The 18310-nt window shown below is 43.5% G+C and overlaps 1 protein-coding gene across 1 annotated transcript in view; it reads left to right on the top strand.

Moving 5' to 3' along the window:
* The window catches only part of syne3 (spectrin repeat containing, nuclear envelope family member 3), a gene marked incomplete at both ends in the record, with an annotated part of 173310 nt that extends 156443 nt beyond the window's left edge, over positions 1 to 16867 (top strand). Inside the window, one exon of the mRNA XM_080751149.1 lies at positions 16676 to 16867. Coding sequence (XP_080607275.1) covers positions 16676 to 16867 — 192 coding nt within the window. The remainder of the gene's footprint in view (positions 1 to 16675) is intronic.
* Positions 16868 to 18310: the final 1443 nt, after the last annotated feature.

Here is an 18310-nt window from a genome sequence, read left to right as displayed (position 1 = left end):
TGGGGGGCGAGGGGCAGATTACACTGTGACATGAGCTTCAGACTGTTTCAGACCATTTTCAGAGAAGCTCATGTCACAGTGTAATCTTTCCTCAACCCCTTTAGGTGACAGTATCCCTTTAAGTTTCAGTTTCCTCCAATCATGATCAAGTAGACCAAACACTCTATAGTAACTAGTACTATCAGATCTAGATCACAGGTTTGGTCAAAACAACCCGTTTTCTATGAACCATAACTTACGCACGTATCATCACGGTTATTTTATTTTTTTGTCTTCTCCGCGTCAAAGAAAAGACAGCCGTCTCTCATGATCGGGATCTCCCTTTTACATAATGGACACATGGCGTGTTCATTAAGCCCTCGAAAATCAGGTAAACACTACAAAAAGCCTTGGCAGTGCTCAGGTGACGCAGTGGTAAAGTCCCTGCCCACCACCACAGAAGGTTGTGGGTTCGAATCCCCTGTGGGGCAACCGGCTATGTGACGGGCGTCTGTGCGAACACAATTGGTCCGTGTTCGGGGGAGGTTTGTCTGGGATCACTTCACTTTCCGGGGTTGTAACCGGTCTGGAGCGGTAACACGTCATGTTGTAGTTCTCAAAGGACTACAATTTGCCGGAAAGATCAAACCGGATTCAGTTTGAACCCAAAATGATTCCCATGCGCTCATTGCCTGGTTAATAAACCAGACCGAACACAACAGCACCTCCTGGCAGTAGTGGTGTTGTAGTACGGTCTGGCACCGATTCATTGAGATTCTATTTCCTCAACCAGCTTCAAGGGTTGGCCAATCAGGGTTGTATGCTTGGGGCACGTGGTTTCTGTAGGCTTGGGGCAAGTGGTTTGGGGCAAACCCCAGAAATGAAAACTCTTCCTGAAATCCCAGACTCTTTTCCCAAAACGAAGTGTGTGATAGAGGCTGGCAACGCCAGGCAAATGCACTCAAGGACATACTTTTAGGGCCTACCTAATAAACTCCTTGATGCGGAGAAGTTTTGCTTTTGAAAAATTAGTTTGGTAAATGTATCTTTTAGTCCAACTCGTAGCGACTGGCAAGACTACACTAGGCTACTCGAGCATTTTAAGGGATTGGGGAAACAAATGGGGGGACCTAAACAAAGCAACGCCGCTTCTTCTGCTTGTGGTTTCCGCTTTAGGCGGAAACCAAACGGCCTGTTGTGAACGAACACCAGGCTTTCTCCCAGAAAGCCTGGTGTTGCGAGGTTAGGGGGAGGGAAGCCGGACGGGGAGGGTGATACTGGTCATTGCATGTATTCCTACGGGCTGGGGCGGCACCTGTCAGCAGGGAGTGTTGGGTGGGAGGAGTAGGACGAAGGCTCTACGTCCTCCTGGTGGGGGCTCCTCACTGGCAGGTGAGTCAGTAGGATACAACAGTATGTCCTCCTGGTGGGGGCTCCTCACTGGCAGGTGAGTCAGTAGGATACAACAGTATGTCCTCCTGGTGGGGGCTCCTCACTGGCAGGTTAGTCAGTAGGATACAACAGTATGTCCTCCTGGTGGGGGCTCCTCACTGGCAGGTGAGTCAGTAGGATACAACAGCAGTGACAACACAGAAATGTGTTTATGGAGGAATCAATAGGTATAACGACTATAAGCCGCAGCTTTTTTCCCATGTTTTGAACCCTGCGGCTTATACAACGGTGAGGCTTATATATAGATTTTTACAGCTAACGGCCACCAGGGGTGCTCTAGCAGGAAGCAGGAAGGACATCTGCGGCTTATAGTCAGGTGCGGCTTATATGTAAACGTTTGTTGTTCTAAATTTAGCAGGTGCGGTTTATATTCAGGTGCGGCTTATAGTCCAGCAATTACGGTAAATTGTGGCGAAAAAGGGGTAAAAATAATTGTCTAAAAACCTTCTGGGACTCAAATTAGAAAGTCTTGGCAGTAATCTACATTAGTTTGATTAAAAAAATATGACAGTCACTGGAAGTGTTCTTGAAATAGATATAGTTTTCCGTCTTAAGCGTCTGGATTATGTCGTAGTGGGGAGCCCACCAATCTAACCGCGCTGATCTGCTTTCTGAAGCGGCCCTTCCAGTCCAACAGTCATTTCTCTAAAGTTGATACAGAACGCGTCGCAGGGCATTTCCTTCCCTTCACACAGTTTGGACCGTTTATGCACGCGTTGGCAAGCAACGCCAAGAAGCGTGTCTAACGTGTCAATTCAAATATCAAAACTAAAAAAAAGGAACGGCGGATATTGCAGTCGGGGCTTAAGTGGACCCAACCGGGAAACGGTCCAAAGTGCATGAACCGCCGGAAACCAAACAGCAGGAGAATAAAGACATCGTCTCTGTCGGGTGGAAACCTCATATGTCCAAAGCGCTTACTTTTCAGGATTTAAATAAAAAAATCGGCAAGAGTAGCAGATGCACAAGCTAGGGATGGGACGATAAGCGATGTTATCGCTTATCGTGATAAAAAACACTCACGATAATCGTATCGTGGAGATTTAATTTATCGTGATATCGTCCTCCTTCATGCACTGGGATCAATTCACCTTTTATTTGCAGAGCTGCATATTCAGTATCACTTAAACCCAGACAATTGTACAAGTCCCTCTGATCCGAGTCCAAGTCGAGTCGCAAGTCATTTGGTCCAAGTCTCAAGCAAGTCTCAAGTTGTTCTGTTGTGGGCAAATCAAGTCGAGTCGAGTCAAAGGTTATGTCAAGTCGTGTCGAGTCGAGTCACAAGGTTGTCAAGTCGCGTCGAGTCGAGTCAAGTCAAGTCGAGTCAAAGGTTGTCAAGTCAAGTCGAGTCAAGTCACAAGGTTTTCAAGTTGAGTAAATGATACCTATGGTCTATGCTGTGACCATAACTATTAGGTAATTAACATTCAGTAGGAAAAAAAACAGTAACACTAGGCCTACCCTCTGACCATAATACTCTATCATGGCAGAGGTTCTCAAACTTTTAAATTCCGAGGTCTCTCTCCCCTGGAACCAAATGGATTTGGTTGTATACACTGTCAGAGTTACAGACCTCTAAGGGTCAATTTAGACCCCTGGTATTTCCTTTGAAAAAAAAAAAAAAAAAGCTAGACTACAAAACTGCTACAGGCCTATTGCTTTAAAAACAAAAACAAACAAGACACAATAATCTTACTTAGTGCGCATGGCTGCATGCTTTGTTTTGTACTACTAGTACTGTATTTTAATGTCATTTCTCATCAGGCACAAATTTAGCTGCCTACTTCACGACACGTGCAATTGTTTTGCTGGCATGGGGTCCCATCCTCCGAACGGACATTATTTCGACCATAGAGTCGGGTGTCGAAAAGATGACATGTAGTAACAGCGACACGCTCCAGCGACTAACTGTAGAATAACAGAGTGAAGTGGACTAAATTCAACTATAGAGCAGCAACACTTGTCAGAGGCTAAATGAGAAGGAATAAAGCTTTTGCGTGGGAGTTATTTAGTGAAGTTCTTAACCCTGCTGACGACTGGATGTATGTTATGAAAAGTGAGAAAGTGTTGGAAGACGGAGGCTTGCTACCATGAATGGATATTATTTGTGCAGTCACAGATCAACGTTCGTGACAGTGGTGAGTGACATTGTTGTTCAAAACAAGATCGACCGACAGTATATCACCAACACAACACACACATGCACACACACTTCTAATAATGTTATCTTCTTATGTTTGGTTTCACTTGGCTTCATGCGCCGTCAGTCTTCAAGTGGCAGACAAAGTTTGACGTTGTTCCCTCTTTGTCTTTGATTATTTTAGCGTTGAATATCTTGCATTGAGCGTTCCTCTTATACCATCCGAGTGGAAGTTTTTATATGCAAACTGCACTACTTTTGGAACTGCAGCAGAATTGGCAGTGGCTGCATCAGGCTCGGGGGGCAGTAGCTATTTGTGCTGTGTGTGTGTGTGTGTGTGTGTGTGTGTGTGTGTGTGTGTGTGTGTGTGTGTGTGTGTGTGTGTGTGTGTGTGTGTGTGTGTGTGTGTGTGTGTGTGTGTGTGTGTGTGGTGCCCAGTCTGATTAGAGTGTTTGGCTGCTTCCGTGCTTGACTGCTTGTGCTCTCGCTTACATGCCTGTCTCCAATCAATCAAATCAATAAAAGTGTGAACCTATAGCGTGGCGTTCACGACTGCTTTGGTGAGTGGCGAGTGGCGTAGCGGCAAGTCGTCCGAGTCAGCGTGTTTCAAGTCGAGTCGAGTCGGAAGTCATTGTCTTCCAAGTCAAGTCGAGTCTCAAGTTTTTGTCCTTATGTCCGAGTCAAGTCGCAAGTCGTCAAAAATGCGACTCGAAGCCGAGTCAAGTCGAGTCATCATGACTCGAGTCCAATTGTCTGCTTAAACCCTCTATAATTGGTAAGAGGTACTTACTTGAGGCAGTTTTTTTTCCACTCTCTATCAAATGTCTAAAAATAGCCGATCTACAAGCTCACAATGTGTCGCCCCAGGATAATGGATTTTGATTATCGCGATAATATCGTAAATCGCGATTTCTTCTGTCAAAATAATCCTGATATGACATTTTCATATTGTCCCATCCCTACCACAAGCTCAAAACTTGCGACGTGGTCGATGATTTCCCTTTTCTATTAGGGACTATTCTATCCACTACGATTTCCAAATGTGTACTTAGTAAATGTACCCCATACTCGCGGGGGTGGAGACTGTGGTTTTGTTGCGACCGTCAGATCGCAAGTTACTATGAAAAGCTCCACCTGCTGTCCGTCCGTCACGTCACACTTTTGCCCCTACTCTATTTCTGGCACCGTTGGCCCTGTCGATGCCAAACTTTGCACACACACTCCTTGGATGGCAAACCACAACCTCCAGCCCTGATTTCTCACATGGCCCTCTTCTAGCGCCACCATCAGGCCGATTTTTGCAAAACACATTTTTGGACACTGCTCCTACAGATCCTGCCCTAAAATCACGCAAAGCAGTACACAGTATCTCTAAAGTCATGTCATCAACTTGGATCTGTCCCATTTCCCATATTCCCTATTGATTGCCCACCGTTGCCTTCTAAAGCTTGTGTATGCGACGTGATGGGCGCTTATCTCCCGATTAGGGAGTCTCAAGGGCTTTGCACACAGGTGCGTCTTTTCCGTTTGCTGCATGATTAAAGCGCATTGGGTGCGGATTCCGCGCTGCGGATCCAAAAAGCAGTGATAAAAGGAGTGATGAGTTTTTCCCGCATGCGACAAGACGCACAAATCGAACTGGGTTCGATCGGGAAACAAACGCACTGCCGCAGCCATCTGCCGCACAGCAAATTCGGAGCCGGTGTGCATGAGGTCATAGAGAATCATCGTTTTCTTTTAAAAAAAAATGAAATCGTCCGCTTTTTCCGTGCGGAAAAAAAACGCATCTGTGTGCAAAGCCCTTTACTGGTGTAGTTTGGTTTCAGCTGGGTGAGCACTGGGTCAGCAGGGTGACACAGGGTGAGGGGTTGGGGAGGGGTGGCATTCCTTAATCCCATCATGCAACACTCCACTGCCTGCTAAATTAACAGGTATTCTTTTTTTTTTTTTTTTTTTCTTCTGTGGCCTTGACTTGGTGCCAGGGTGGTCGTGTCACATGGCTGGCTCACACACACACACACACACGCAGGCACACATACCTCTGAGAGATTTCAAAGTCTAGTGAGATTTTTACCTTGTTGTTGCTCATTTAAACCTGGACATCTGTCACAAGATTGCTAAATACTCAAGAAATGTGGAACGTAGTTTGTCGCGCAAATCGCAACTTAACCACTTAAATCCGACTATAAAACACACCCGAGTTGGATTTTTTTTCTTACCCCAACCGAATCTCTCAGCAAATCTATAAGCTCACAATGTGTCAAAGGAGCTTTGCATTGTGAGCTTGTAGATCTGCTATTTTTGGCTTGTGCTCCTCCACAATATGAATGCTGGTGTGCAAGTGGTATATGCTTCGCTGTATGATTAGCGAAAATAGAAGATCTACGTAAAAATTGATTATCTGTGGTTAAACTGGTACAAGATCAATTAGCATAGAGCACCGAAGTCTGACATAATTTACACATCCCCCCCCCCCCCCCCCCCCCATTCTGAATTACCATAGACCTTTTTTATGTATATATTGAGTCAGATAAGAACAAAAATAAACAAATGATCCTGGTGGTTTGACTCACAGATATGAAGAATCAACTGACGGCAAGAAAACAATAATGCTACTGCCGCCAAATTATTTCACCCAGAAACAGACTATCAAATATGAGTGACTGACTATCATAAACTAGTAAATCTACTTGGTTACTTTACACCAGTGATACGTAGTTGTGTGTGCGTGTGCGTGCGTCTGTGTGTGCGCAGTCAGTCTCACCTACCTCTTAATCAGGCCTCTGTACCTCATGTGCACACACTCCAATGAACACAGGGGTCAAAGGTCAAATGTGAGCTGTGCTGGGAAACAATCGCGCGCACACACACACACACACACACACACACACACACATATCTTTCACCGCAAGTGTTTGCATTGAGTCATGCAGAGTTTCACTTCCTCTTTCACCACAGTATCAGTGACCTGGCTGCTTTTACACCAGTGTTGTAGTAGTGCTGCTTCTACACCAGTGTTGTAGTAGTGCTGCTTGTAGAACTGTTGCCATGTAATTTAGGCCTAGAATTATTGAATGCTTTAACCAGTAAAAAATAGCAGATATACAAGCTCACAGCGCGGCACCGAGTGCCGCGCTGTGAGCTTGTAGATCTGCAGGTCCGTGGCCAAATAAATATCATTTTGGGGGTCCTTCACATGAAAAGGTTTGAGAACCACTGACATAGTAGTCTCTCAAGAACAGACTAACTGAGCTCCAGTCAAAGGTATATTCAGTGATTGTATTTCATTCAAATAAAAATATAATTGGTACATTTTCCATTAATTCTCCTCACTAGCATGTGTGCTGACCATATAAGGACTTCCACCATGGCCCGTGTTACGAGCATAGCTAGATTCGGTTTTCAGAGGTGGCCAGCCAGTCCTCGCCCAATCAGGGTAGAGTATGGCCGTAGTCATGTTTATGATGTTTAGTTATGATGGTCAAAATAAAAGTGTTGAGAACCACAGTCGCTCTGAATTAAGAACGTCTGCTAAATGCCTAGATTGTAAACTACTGAACTCATAAAATGCCACAGTCTCGTAGTAAATCAGTATCATACATATCCTGAAGCTGGAGACGTAGGCCTACCGATATTCAGTGATTGGGTCTAATGATCAAAACCAGAACATTATAATAGTGTAAAAAATCTATAAAAAACTAAACATTTCCACGCTTTCCAAGGCCAGTAAGGGACAAGATGACCCCCGGCCACTTTCATTATCACTGAATACACCTTTAACGGTCAGGGCTTGTTTCAATGTGAACGTCCTCATTATGTGAACAAAAGCACAGACTGACTCAGGACTCCAGACATACAGTATACATACAGTATAGTGACGCTTCGCTGCAATCAGGGGGATTGGATCTGAACTCTCCTAATCCCTCCTTTTCTTTCTTCTTTCTCAAGAGATGCACAGGCTGGTATTTAACTCTCCTACTGCCAGATTATTTATTTATTTATTGGGTCTGGTGCCATCAAAAAGCGGCTTACCTTTGCGACGTTATAGTAGATAGACAGACATTTATTTTTTTATTGTGCAATAGTGCACTTTGGTCTGCCAGGCAGCAGAGGGCGGCGTCATGCGAGAATGAATGTGAATTTGCCTGTTATGTGTTGAAGAAGAAGAAGACCAGTCACTGGCCACAGAGCCTTACAGCCAGAGGAAATCAACAAGGAAGTGAATTGTTCTCCGTTGATGTTAACGCATAATGGATTTTTTACACCATCACCGCGGAAAATGTGTTTACAGTACACGGCCGCGCGACCCCTCATCAGCTTACAGTCATCAGACGAACGAACCGAATGAGCGCCGTATTGGCACAGAGGTCTCTTGGGAATTGGGGCGAACAGGAACGTCCAAAGCGGTATAAGAGTTAATTAGGCTGCAAATAGAAACCAGCCTTCTGTTATTGCATTAACCCCTGGCGTCCATATTTAGCGCAAATGTTCAATGTACTTCAATGTAGGGATGGGACGAAATTTCATATGACGATCATTGTGACCAAAGAAATTGCGATTCACGATATTATCGTGATAAGCAAAATATCCCCAACATCTATTATCCTGGGGCAGAACATTTGCCAAAAAATAGCAGATCTACAAGCTCACAACGCGTCGCTATAGATCGGCTATTTTTTGGCAAAGAGATTTTGGTAGAGTGAAAAAAAGACTATAAAGTACTTATGTTATAAGTACGTTTTAACAATAGAGGGTTTAAATGGTAACGGATATGCAGCTCGCCAAATAAAAGGTGAATTGATCCCAGTGCATGACGGAGGACGATATCACGATAAATTAAATCTCCACAATACGATTATCTTGAGTGTTTTGTTATCACGATAAACAATAATATCGCTTATCGTCCCATGCCTACTACAATGTTTTATTTTATTTTTTAATTATTTTTGTGAGCTAGTAGAGATAGGCTATTTCTGATACTTGTAATACTATGAAGTGCAACCATGCTCTCTAAACCCTAGAGATGCTTCTGCGTAGATCAGCAGTTTCTGGAAAAAAAATTAAGATCAGCCCGTGGCCGGCCTCCAACAACCATTGCCACCTAAATCACATTTCTTTCACGTTCTGATGCTGGGTTCGAAACTGCATAAGAATTTGCATTTGGGGCAGGCGTACCGAACAAAGTGGTGTATACAGGGCAGGGGTCAGCAACCTTTTTGAAATGATGTTCCATGTTTTTAGTTTCGATATAGTCAGTACCATGTCGACATCATTGTCTGACATGATCAGGATTTTCCGGAACCGGCACTGTGCCTGCAGAGATCTCCATATGGGCATACAATGGACACAGACAGACAGATACAGATATCTCCATATATGGGCATAAATGGACACAGGCAAACAGATGGTCGAAACGGGTCCTATGACAACAGGTGTGGTTCATTCCCTATTTACATCGTTCCTGAGTAGGCCGGTCCCCGACTAGACACTCGGGGCGGCCGAGCTTCTAGTTTGTTATAAATTAGCTAACTTCATTTAAAGCAGAAATAAGCAGTTTTCTGCTGACATAAGCAGGAATCATGCAATTGCTTTTTTTAAATTATATTCAGGCGGCTAACACTGCTCTCTAAAAAAAATCTAGTCTCTGTGGCGCTTCTAGGAGCCGCAGTCTACCTCCAAAACTATTATTTTATCTGTAAGAAGCTCTGTCATGGGGCGCCCGCTGGCCTGGTGGTCAAGGCGCATACCACATACTAGGCTATGATGCCTGCTGGCGTCGCCGGTTCGATTCCCGATCCGGACGACCTTTGCCACATGTCATTCCCCATCTCTCTCCCCATTTCCTGTCTACTGTCCTATCAATAAAGGCATAAAAAGCCCAAAAACAAATCTAAAAAAAAAAAAGAAGAAGCTCTGTCATTAGCAGCTCATTGGTGCATGAACCAGCCGACCGGGGCTAAAAGGATTGACAGTCAGGTCAACCAATCTGAACAAGAACAAGAGGCGGTCCTGATTGGTCTGTTATTTTGACTGGGTGACCCAGTTTAATCGACCAATGACAGAACTTCTCACAGATAAAAATAATAGTTTTGGAGGCAGATTGTAGCCCCAGGAAGTGTCACACACACAACATTTCTTTAGGAAGCATTGTTAGCCGCCTGAATAAAATAAAATTAAAATACATTTTTAAAATAAGCAATTGCGTGATTCCAGCTTATGTCAGCAGAAAACTGCTTATTTCTGCTTTAATTGACCACGTTTAAAAAAAGGAGTGTGCCAGTGATCACCCTCCCCTGTGCCAATGTTGGCTCCCGTGCCTAAGGTTGCCCACCCCTGATAAAGGGCATAAAGAGGTTAAACGGACCCCTTCCACCTCCCCTTTCTCATATTACCAGTCTGTTAGTAGTGTACGTCCTGTTTGGTTTGGTTACCTGGGTGATTCCAGTTGCAGAACGGGAAGAGAACACTTTGTCAGTCTCTCTACACCACCACGTTTCGATGGTGGAGGAGGCGTGGAGAGCTTCTAGAACAGGGTTTCCCAAACCTTTTTGTCTCAGGGCACCCCATAAATATTTGTTTTAATCCGAGGCACCCCTAAATTATAATTTTCAACTCCCAGCACCTTATATTTATAGCATATCGTCGTTGTCGGGTGGAAACCTTGTATGTCCAAAACCGTTCGTTTTGTATTTAACATCTATAAAATGTACTAAACAGCAGATCTACAAGCACACAACGCCTCGCATCGCGAGGCATTGTGTGCTTGTAGATCACTTGTTTTGTGCGACAGTCTTTACCAAAAGACGTACACACTTGAAACTTGGAGTTACGAGGTTTCTGCCCGACAGTGACAATATTTTAGTTAATATGTTGCGAGGAAAACGTTGAGATAATTGCCATTATGGTTAGAACTGACTGAAAATAACTTTGTACTTCAAGTTTAAAATGATACTAAATATTTTTTCGAGTGTCCAAATAAATTGCAAATGATCTAGCGGCACCCCTGGACTGCCGTCACGGCACCCCAGGGTGCCCCGTCACCCACTTTGAAAACCCCTGCTCTATACACCTCCTCCTCCTCCTCCTCTCTCAGCTCTCGTCTGGCTGTCAGGAGTGGAGCGTTTGGATGGTTGAGGAGGCGTGGAGAGCTTCTAGGAGAGGAGAGCTTCCTCCAACCCACTACCCACTGTGACAGTGGGTTGGAGGGGTCATGGTTAAAACCCATTTAGGCCTAGAATTATTGAATGCTTTAACCAGTGAAAAATAGCAGATATACAAGCTCACAGCGCGGCACCGAGTGCCGCACTGCGAGCTTGTAGATCTGCTATTTTTTGGAAAAAGTTGTGAAAATATGTGCAAATCTTTGAATATATGTATTTTCAAAGCGAACGTTTGTAACTCAAATTTTGCTTCTGGGTGTGGTCCCTGGAACTAAATATTTTGAGATGCGGGTCCGTGGCCGAATACATTCTGGGGGTCCTTCACATGAAAAAGTTTGAGAACCACTGACATAGTAGTCTCTCAAGAACAGACTAACTGAGCTCCAGCTAAGTGAAAAGGACCTTTTCTTTGACAATGGCTGGCCAGATTGCTGACATAGAAACATAGGGTTTTTTCAAAAAAACCTTAGAAGGATTCAAAAGACACTTATAGAATCGGGTAAAAATTCTAATTTTCACGATTTTTCAAAAATAGCAGATCTACAAGCTCGCAACGCGGCACTCGGTGCCGCGCTGTGAGCTTGTATATCTGCTGTTTTTCAATAGTTAAAGCATAACATAATGATACACAATGTGTACCCGTTCTGAATGGGTTAATGTAGTGTGGACTTGCTGCTAAAGCCGCCTCGCTCCGTCGGACTCTCTCACCACCACGGCCCCGGGCTATAATGTCCAACATATCCAAAAAGACTCCATGCTGTAGTCATTTAATTATGCAGCCGAATGAATTATTGAAACTATCTCAAACGCCTTGTGATATGTCAAATGAATTATTGGAACTATCTGAAACATCTTATTTGCGTTGTGTCTTCCACCAAAAATGTACTTCTAATTGCTTCTGCTTTGCTTTTAAAGATTAGTTTTTTTTGGGCTTTTATGCCCTTATTGATAGGTCAGGACAATAGACTGACAGGAATTGGGGGGAGAGATGGGGAGTGACAAAGGTTGTCCGGATCGGGAATCGAACCGGCGATGCCGCCAGGCATCCATGCCTATTTGGCAATGCCTAAGTGGTATGCGCCTGGACCAGTTGGCCAGCGGGCGCCCCTGACTTCTGCCTTGCTAAGGCAGTGAGTGGCAGAAATGATAAATGATGTCATATGATCACACACGGTATAAATGACTTAATGGAAAATGTGAGAAGCATGATTTGGCGGCTCTAGAAGACACAGGTTGAGCCAATGTAGTGAAATGGTAGCATTGAGTAACATAGTGGACTTGATCGGAGATTTTTGGGCCAAATACGATGATTTCAGATATTTGGGGTTTGGTCATAGTTGAGATTGAGAACGCTGGACTGCATTCTAACAGTGCTTCCTCGTTGTGGTTACTTTTACTTAACCACCTGAACCCCAGCATCCACATTTAGGAACAGTAGCCAAAAATTGCTGATCTACAAGCTCATAACGCGTCACAGCGTGACACGTTATGAGCTTGTAGATCAGCCATTTTTTGGCAAATAGATTTGGCGTCAACAGGGGAAAAAAAGAGATCCAATTACAGTTGTTTTAAGAGAATGGGAGAGTGTTTTTTGCAGGTCTTTCAGTCCGAGTGTAAGGCAGCGGAAGCTTGTGATTGGCTGTGCGGAGGTGACAAAAGTCGGGGGGAGGAGATACACCTAAACCTAACCATAACCCTTAATCTACAGTTGATTTTGTCGACCATATGTATTTTGGCGGGCCTTGATGGCGTTGTAATTGCAGATTTTTTAAGGTATGTTAAAAAAACGGTCATTGTTATGTAACAAATTCGCAACACGGCACGAGGTGACACGCTGTGAGCTTGTAGATCTGCAATTTTTGAATAGCCAAAGTTAAAATAATTGTGATATTCACTACTTGTGCTAGGGACCCCCCCCCCCCCCATAAAGCCAGGACATTTGTAAACCGGATTGTAGCCAGCCTGCCAGGCCAGAAGACTTTGTTTTAAAAAATGAAATAAACGCATCTAAAAGTTTCCTACAAAGTAAAAAAAAAGTTTTCCTAAAGAAACATAACCTGCACTGGCCCTTTTTATATGTACTTTCCTCCACAGTGTATTATCCACATGAACGCCCGACTAATTCACTGGACTGGACAATCTCCACCTGATGAGTTTGGATTAAGCCATTAACGCAAATAGTGTCCCTTTAGATTTGTTATTTTATGCTTTAACTATTAAAAAAGAACAGATCTACAAGCTCACAGTGCGGCACCAAGTGCCACACTGTGAGCTTGTAGATCTGCTATTTTTGAAAAATCAATACAATGTGTGCAAGTCTTTGAATATATTGACCTGATTCTATACATCTTATACATTTCTAAATCAGTGGTTTACAATTTACAATTTAGGCATTTTGCAGACACTCTTAATCCAGAGCGACTTACAATACACTTCTCAAACTTTTTCATGTCAAGGACCCCCATAACTACAGGTATTTGGCCTCGGACCCCCTTCTCAAAATATGTTGTTCCAGGGACCCCCCCAGAAGCAGAGATTTGAGTTCCAAAAAGCTTTGAAAAAGATATATTCAAAGATTTTCCACATTTTCAAAAATAGGAGATATACAAGCACGCAGCGTGCTGTGAGCTTGTGTATATCTGCTATTTTTCAATAGCTAAAGTATAAAATAATTCTAGGTCTTAATGGATTAAAACGGCTTGTTTCCCCCGCCTCCCCCCCCAAAAGAAGAAAGCAATGACTAGTTCCTTTGTTTCCCCAATGTCAAGGTTTTAGTATCTTGTATTACACCATGGAACAGTGTTCTCAGCTTCTCGTCTGCAAGCTGACTCCGTGTCATTGGATATGATGAGGCCAATAAAGACAGAGTCATCAGAACATTGGACAGGAGGACTGCTCCGTCTGTGTCTGTGGTCGTTAGGGCTGTCACAATTATTACATAATTGTCTAATCGTGATTTTTTTTTTTGACATAATCGTGATTATTTTTCATAATCGTCATAATCGTTTCCATGTTGAAAAATTTTCATATATTTAAAGACAGTCAAAAATAGTGGAAATAGCAGATCTACAAGCTCACAATGCGTCGCATCGCGACACATTGTGAGCTTGTGAAGCATTGTGAAGTTGCACATTGTGAGCCATGTGCAACTTCAAAGCCTACAAGCCAAACAGAAATATAATTGTCGACAAAAACACAATTAAATCGTTAATCCCAATTACTTGAGTGAGAATTAATCGTCATGTAAATTGTCATAATCGTGACAGCCCTACTGGTTGTTATGTGGGATAATTAAAACAGGCTGCAACATCAATTCTGTTCTTAGAGATCGTTCTGTCGATTACTCTTCGGATTATAATCGAATAATCGAGAAGGACCTTTGTTTTAAAATTATATCAACAAATTGACCCATCAATACTTCTCATAGTTCTTTCCTTTTTTTAATAGTAGACTAAATCAATGAGTCAAAGTTCGTCAGTTTACAGGGTTTCTAAAAGTGGGTGCCGTCCCGTGGTGCCTCAGAATACTTTAGATCCCCTAGACTTGGTTAAAACTGACCTGTTGCACTGCACTTGATAAGTTCCTTTTTCTGCCTACACCAAATCTCTCCCCCAAAAGTGGCCCATCTACAAGCTCACATTGTGACACGTTGTGAGCTTGTAGATTGGTTATTTTGGGGCGAATGTACCCCCCATGGCCCCATCTACAAGCTCATAACGCGTCACACAGTGATGCGTTACGCGTTATTGAGCTTGTAGATCAGCCATTTTTTGGCAATGAGATTTGGCTTCAACAGGAAGGAGAAAAAAAAAGAGATCCAAGTACAGTTGTTTTCTCTATAAGAGAATAGTTGGTTAAGTAGTAAATTGAAGTACTTTTGTCCACCACTGTTGATGCGTGTCCGTGCCTGCGTCAGTGAGTGTGCGTGGGCCGTGTGGCTGGTTGGATTGAGGTTGCTAACAAGGCAGTCTGACGCTGCGTTCACAAGGCTAAATGCACATGTGGGCGGCAGTCGTGATTCACTGGATCAGCAACAGGCAACACGGCTACATGTGTCGTGAGACTAGAGAGATGAGGAGCCGGCTATTGGGTTAGTTTATAATTCCTCATGGTGTTTCTCAGTGTTTGCGTGGGTGTGCTGTTTTTGTTTTCATGGTCTACTTCAAGGTTCCCCAATAGGCGGCTCGCGGGCCATTTGCGGCCCGCGGGGGGCTACTGTCTGGCCCACACCAACCCCAGTAATAATGGTGGTATAAGAGCAGCAACAACACTAGTATATCGTCGTTGTCGGCTGGAAATCTCGTATCTCCAAAATTGTACGTTATTTCGCAAAGTAAAGCCCTGTTTCATCATACAAGGCCGTCTCACAAAAGTAGTGAAGACAGCAGATCTACAAGCACACAACGCCTCGCACCGCGAGGCGTTGTGTGCTTGTAGATCGGCTGTTTTCACTAGTTTAAATCATTTTTAAAATGATAAATGCAAAACGAACGGTTTTGGACATAAAAGATGTTCACCCGACAACGACGATATCTGAACTGTCGTGGGAACGGTAGTGGGAACGCCACCGTCGCCCCCTGCAATGTTGTGGCCCTCGGCTTGGTACCCTAGACATAATTCGGCCCTTGGGGAAAACTAATCAGGGAACCCTGGTCTAGTTCATACATGGGCGACTGGCGGCCCAGGGGCCACATGCGGCCCACAGGTTAATATCGAAATACTGACAGACTGTACTGTATTATTAATTTCAGTCGTAATTACTTGTGAGTACTGTAATCGGCTGGGTGCAGATGTGCCAGTTCAAAACGTCACACGTCCTGCCATTGACAAGACGGTAGATTTTCAGGGGATTTGCAGAACATTGAGCTTGTAGATGTAAGCCATTTACCATGAGAGGGAGTGGGTTGTTGGTTGATTTACCACTGTTTCAAAAAAAAAAAGTCGTGAAAATGTGTGCAAATATTTGAATATATATATTTTCAAAGCGAACGTTTGTAACTCAAATTTTGCTTCTGGGGGTGGTCCCTGGAACTAGATATTTTGAGATGGGGGTCCGTGGCCAAATAAATATAATTTTGGGGGTCCTTCACGTGAAAAGGTTTGAGAACCACTGACATAGTAGTCTCTCAAGAACAGACTAACTGAGCTCCAGTTCAAGTGAAAAGGACCTTTTCTTTGACGATGGCTGGCAAGATTGCTGACATAAAAACATTAAAAAAAATCTTAGAAGGATTCAAAAGACACTTATAGAATCGGGTCAAAATTCTAATTTTCACGATAAAAAAAAAAAAAAAGATCTATAAGCTCACAGCTATATCTGCTATTTTTCAATGGTTAAAGGACAACTTTGTTTTTTTTACAACAAGGGTTCATATTTTAGATTGTAATTAGAGAAAAGAAAAAGTGAGTGTTAAAATGTTTTAATTTGCTTCGTTCTATTGTTTTATCGCGTTTACAGTGCTAAAATGTGGGGCATGCGTACGCATGGGGGCATGCGTACAAGTGGCTAAATATGTCTTTTTAGACACAATAAGCCAGCAGTTTCTTTATTGCTATTTATAGTAACACTTCTAGACCCCATAAGTCACATCCAACCATGAAAGGTTGCATTGTATCTTGTGAATGGGCTTATTATGTGTAAAATTACATATTTAGCCAAGCATGTTCCCAACCACTGAAATAAGAATCTCTAAAACAAGAAGTAAATGAAATAATTTTAACACTCATCTTTTATATTTTTTAATTACAATCTAAAATATGAACCCTTGTTGTAAAAAACAAAAGTTGTCCTTTAAAGCATAAAATAATGATACACAATAACGTGTACCCGTTCTGAATGGGTTGTTAACGTTAAAAATGTGAGTACTTTTTCCACCACTGCCCCCTGCATGCCCTCCATTGACTCCTCTGTGCATGTATGTGTCTTCTGTCTCTTGCCTTGCAGCACAAGTCCCCAGGCCTGCTGCATCGGGTGTGCCGCGTAGCTCTCCCCCTGTGGCTCCTCTTCATGGCCCTGCTGCTGCTGCTGTCCCTGCTGCCCTTCATGGGCGGAGACGCCCCCAGCTGCTCCCTCTACAACAACTTCGCCCGCTCCTTCAACCTCATGCTGCGCTACCACGGACCCCCGCCCACATAGAGGAGGAGGGGGTGAGGGCGTCCTCACCTTGGTACTGCACGGAGCTTCTTGAACCTCTTGTTCGTCAACATGTTTTTTTTTGTCCAGGGACCACCAGAGCAGTTGGACCCTTAGAAGTCCTGTAACTCTGAGAGTTGCTCAAAATAAATGGGATGATTGTGGGACGTGCTTGGGACAGTTATAACTGTCACGCTCATCATAGGGGAACTAATGTATTCTGTAGCACCTCAACCAAAGTTAAGCGTTTTTCTGTTTTCTTTTTTATTCCCTCAACACATACGGTTACACTCCGTGGACGAACAGCTACGCAGACGATCACGCCACATTTCCAAATCACTTCATTGTTGGCACCCATGCGTTGTTGGCACAATGGCTCTAATGCTGCGGGACATGTGGGAAAGTCGGAATGTCCACCGTTAGAATGTGTTTGGCGCTGTCGTCTTTGATCGAGTTCCAACTAGGGAACTCTCGGAATCATGATCACCTAGATGGAGTTGTTGAAATGGTGGAGCGAACTGACAGCAGAATTGCTTATTTTAACACTCTACGCCGCCTAACCCGACTACAGCCAGGTTTGCGTTGCCATGGTTACCAAGGTAAACAGACGCTTGCCGCGGGTGCTTGTGAAAGACGCTGGTGCATACGTCTTGAAGCAACGCGCACGGAAGCAAAACGGAGCGTCCATGCTCCATTGACTCCTATTCTATGCTGATGCATAAAAACGGCAAAAAATCTCTGAATAAGGTGCAAATAACGCCGAAAAGGGTGAAAGACGATTTTTTTCACGGCGACACTCAAGCGTGATGGTCGGCCCCGGTTAGGATTTTAGTTTGTAAAAAACCGTTTGTAAACAAACAGATATCTTTCCTGTATTCGTTAGATTACGCTTCTGGGGCTCTTCCTAACTCTTCAAAATAAAACAACGGCTATGGCGGCAGGAGATGTGTTAAATATGTTTTAAAACATGAATAGTACTTTTAATACTACGTTTTTAAAGTGCAGCCAACTTTTTGCAAAAAATATGTTCTATTGTTCTTGAATTTAACCCATTTAGGATGGGTTTTTTACCTTTCAAGACGGGAAACCCCTTTGTGAGTAGGGCAAAATTGTGCTCTTTTGAACGACCATCATTTCGACCGGAGGGTTAGCGACTCACTCCACGGAGGTGAGGGTTAGTTTCGGGTGTCGAAAAGATGACATGTAGTAACAGCGACACGCTCCCTTTGAGTAGTTGCTGCTATGTACAGTATATAGCAACAAATTATTTTTATACATTTTTGACGTTTTTCAGAAAACTTAGGTCAGGATTTAGAAGGCTTTTTTTTTTATATATATAATCCCAAATGGTTTAATAACAGCGGTTAATCATAATTATAAACTCAACAAGTATCTGGAAACGGTTTGCTAGCTGTAGCATGTAGTGCGATTCATTCCTCTGAAACT

Source organism: Nannobrachium achirus (assembly GCF_963921795.1).
Source record: "Nannobrachium achirus genome assembly, chromosome: 20".
NCBI lineage: Eukaryota > Metazoa > Chordata > Actinopteri > Myctophiformes > Myctophidae > Nannobrachium > Nannobrachium achirus.
This window is presented reverse-complemented; position numbering and strand designations above follow the sequence as displayed.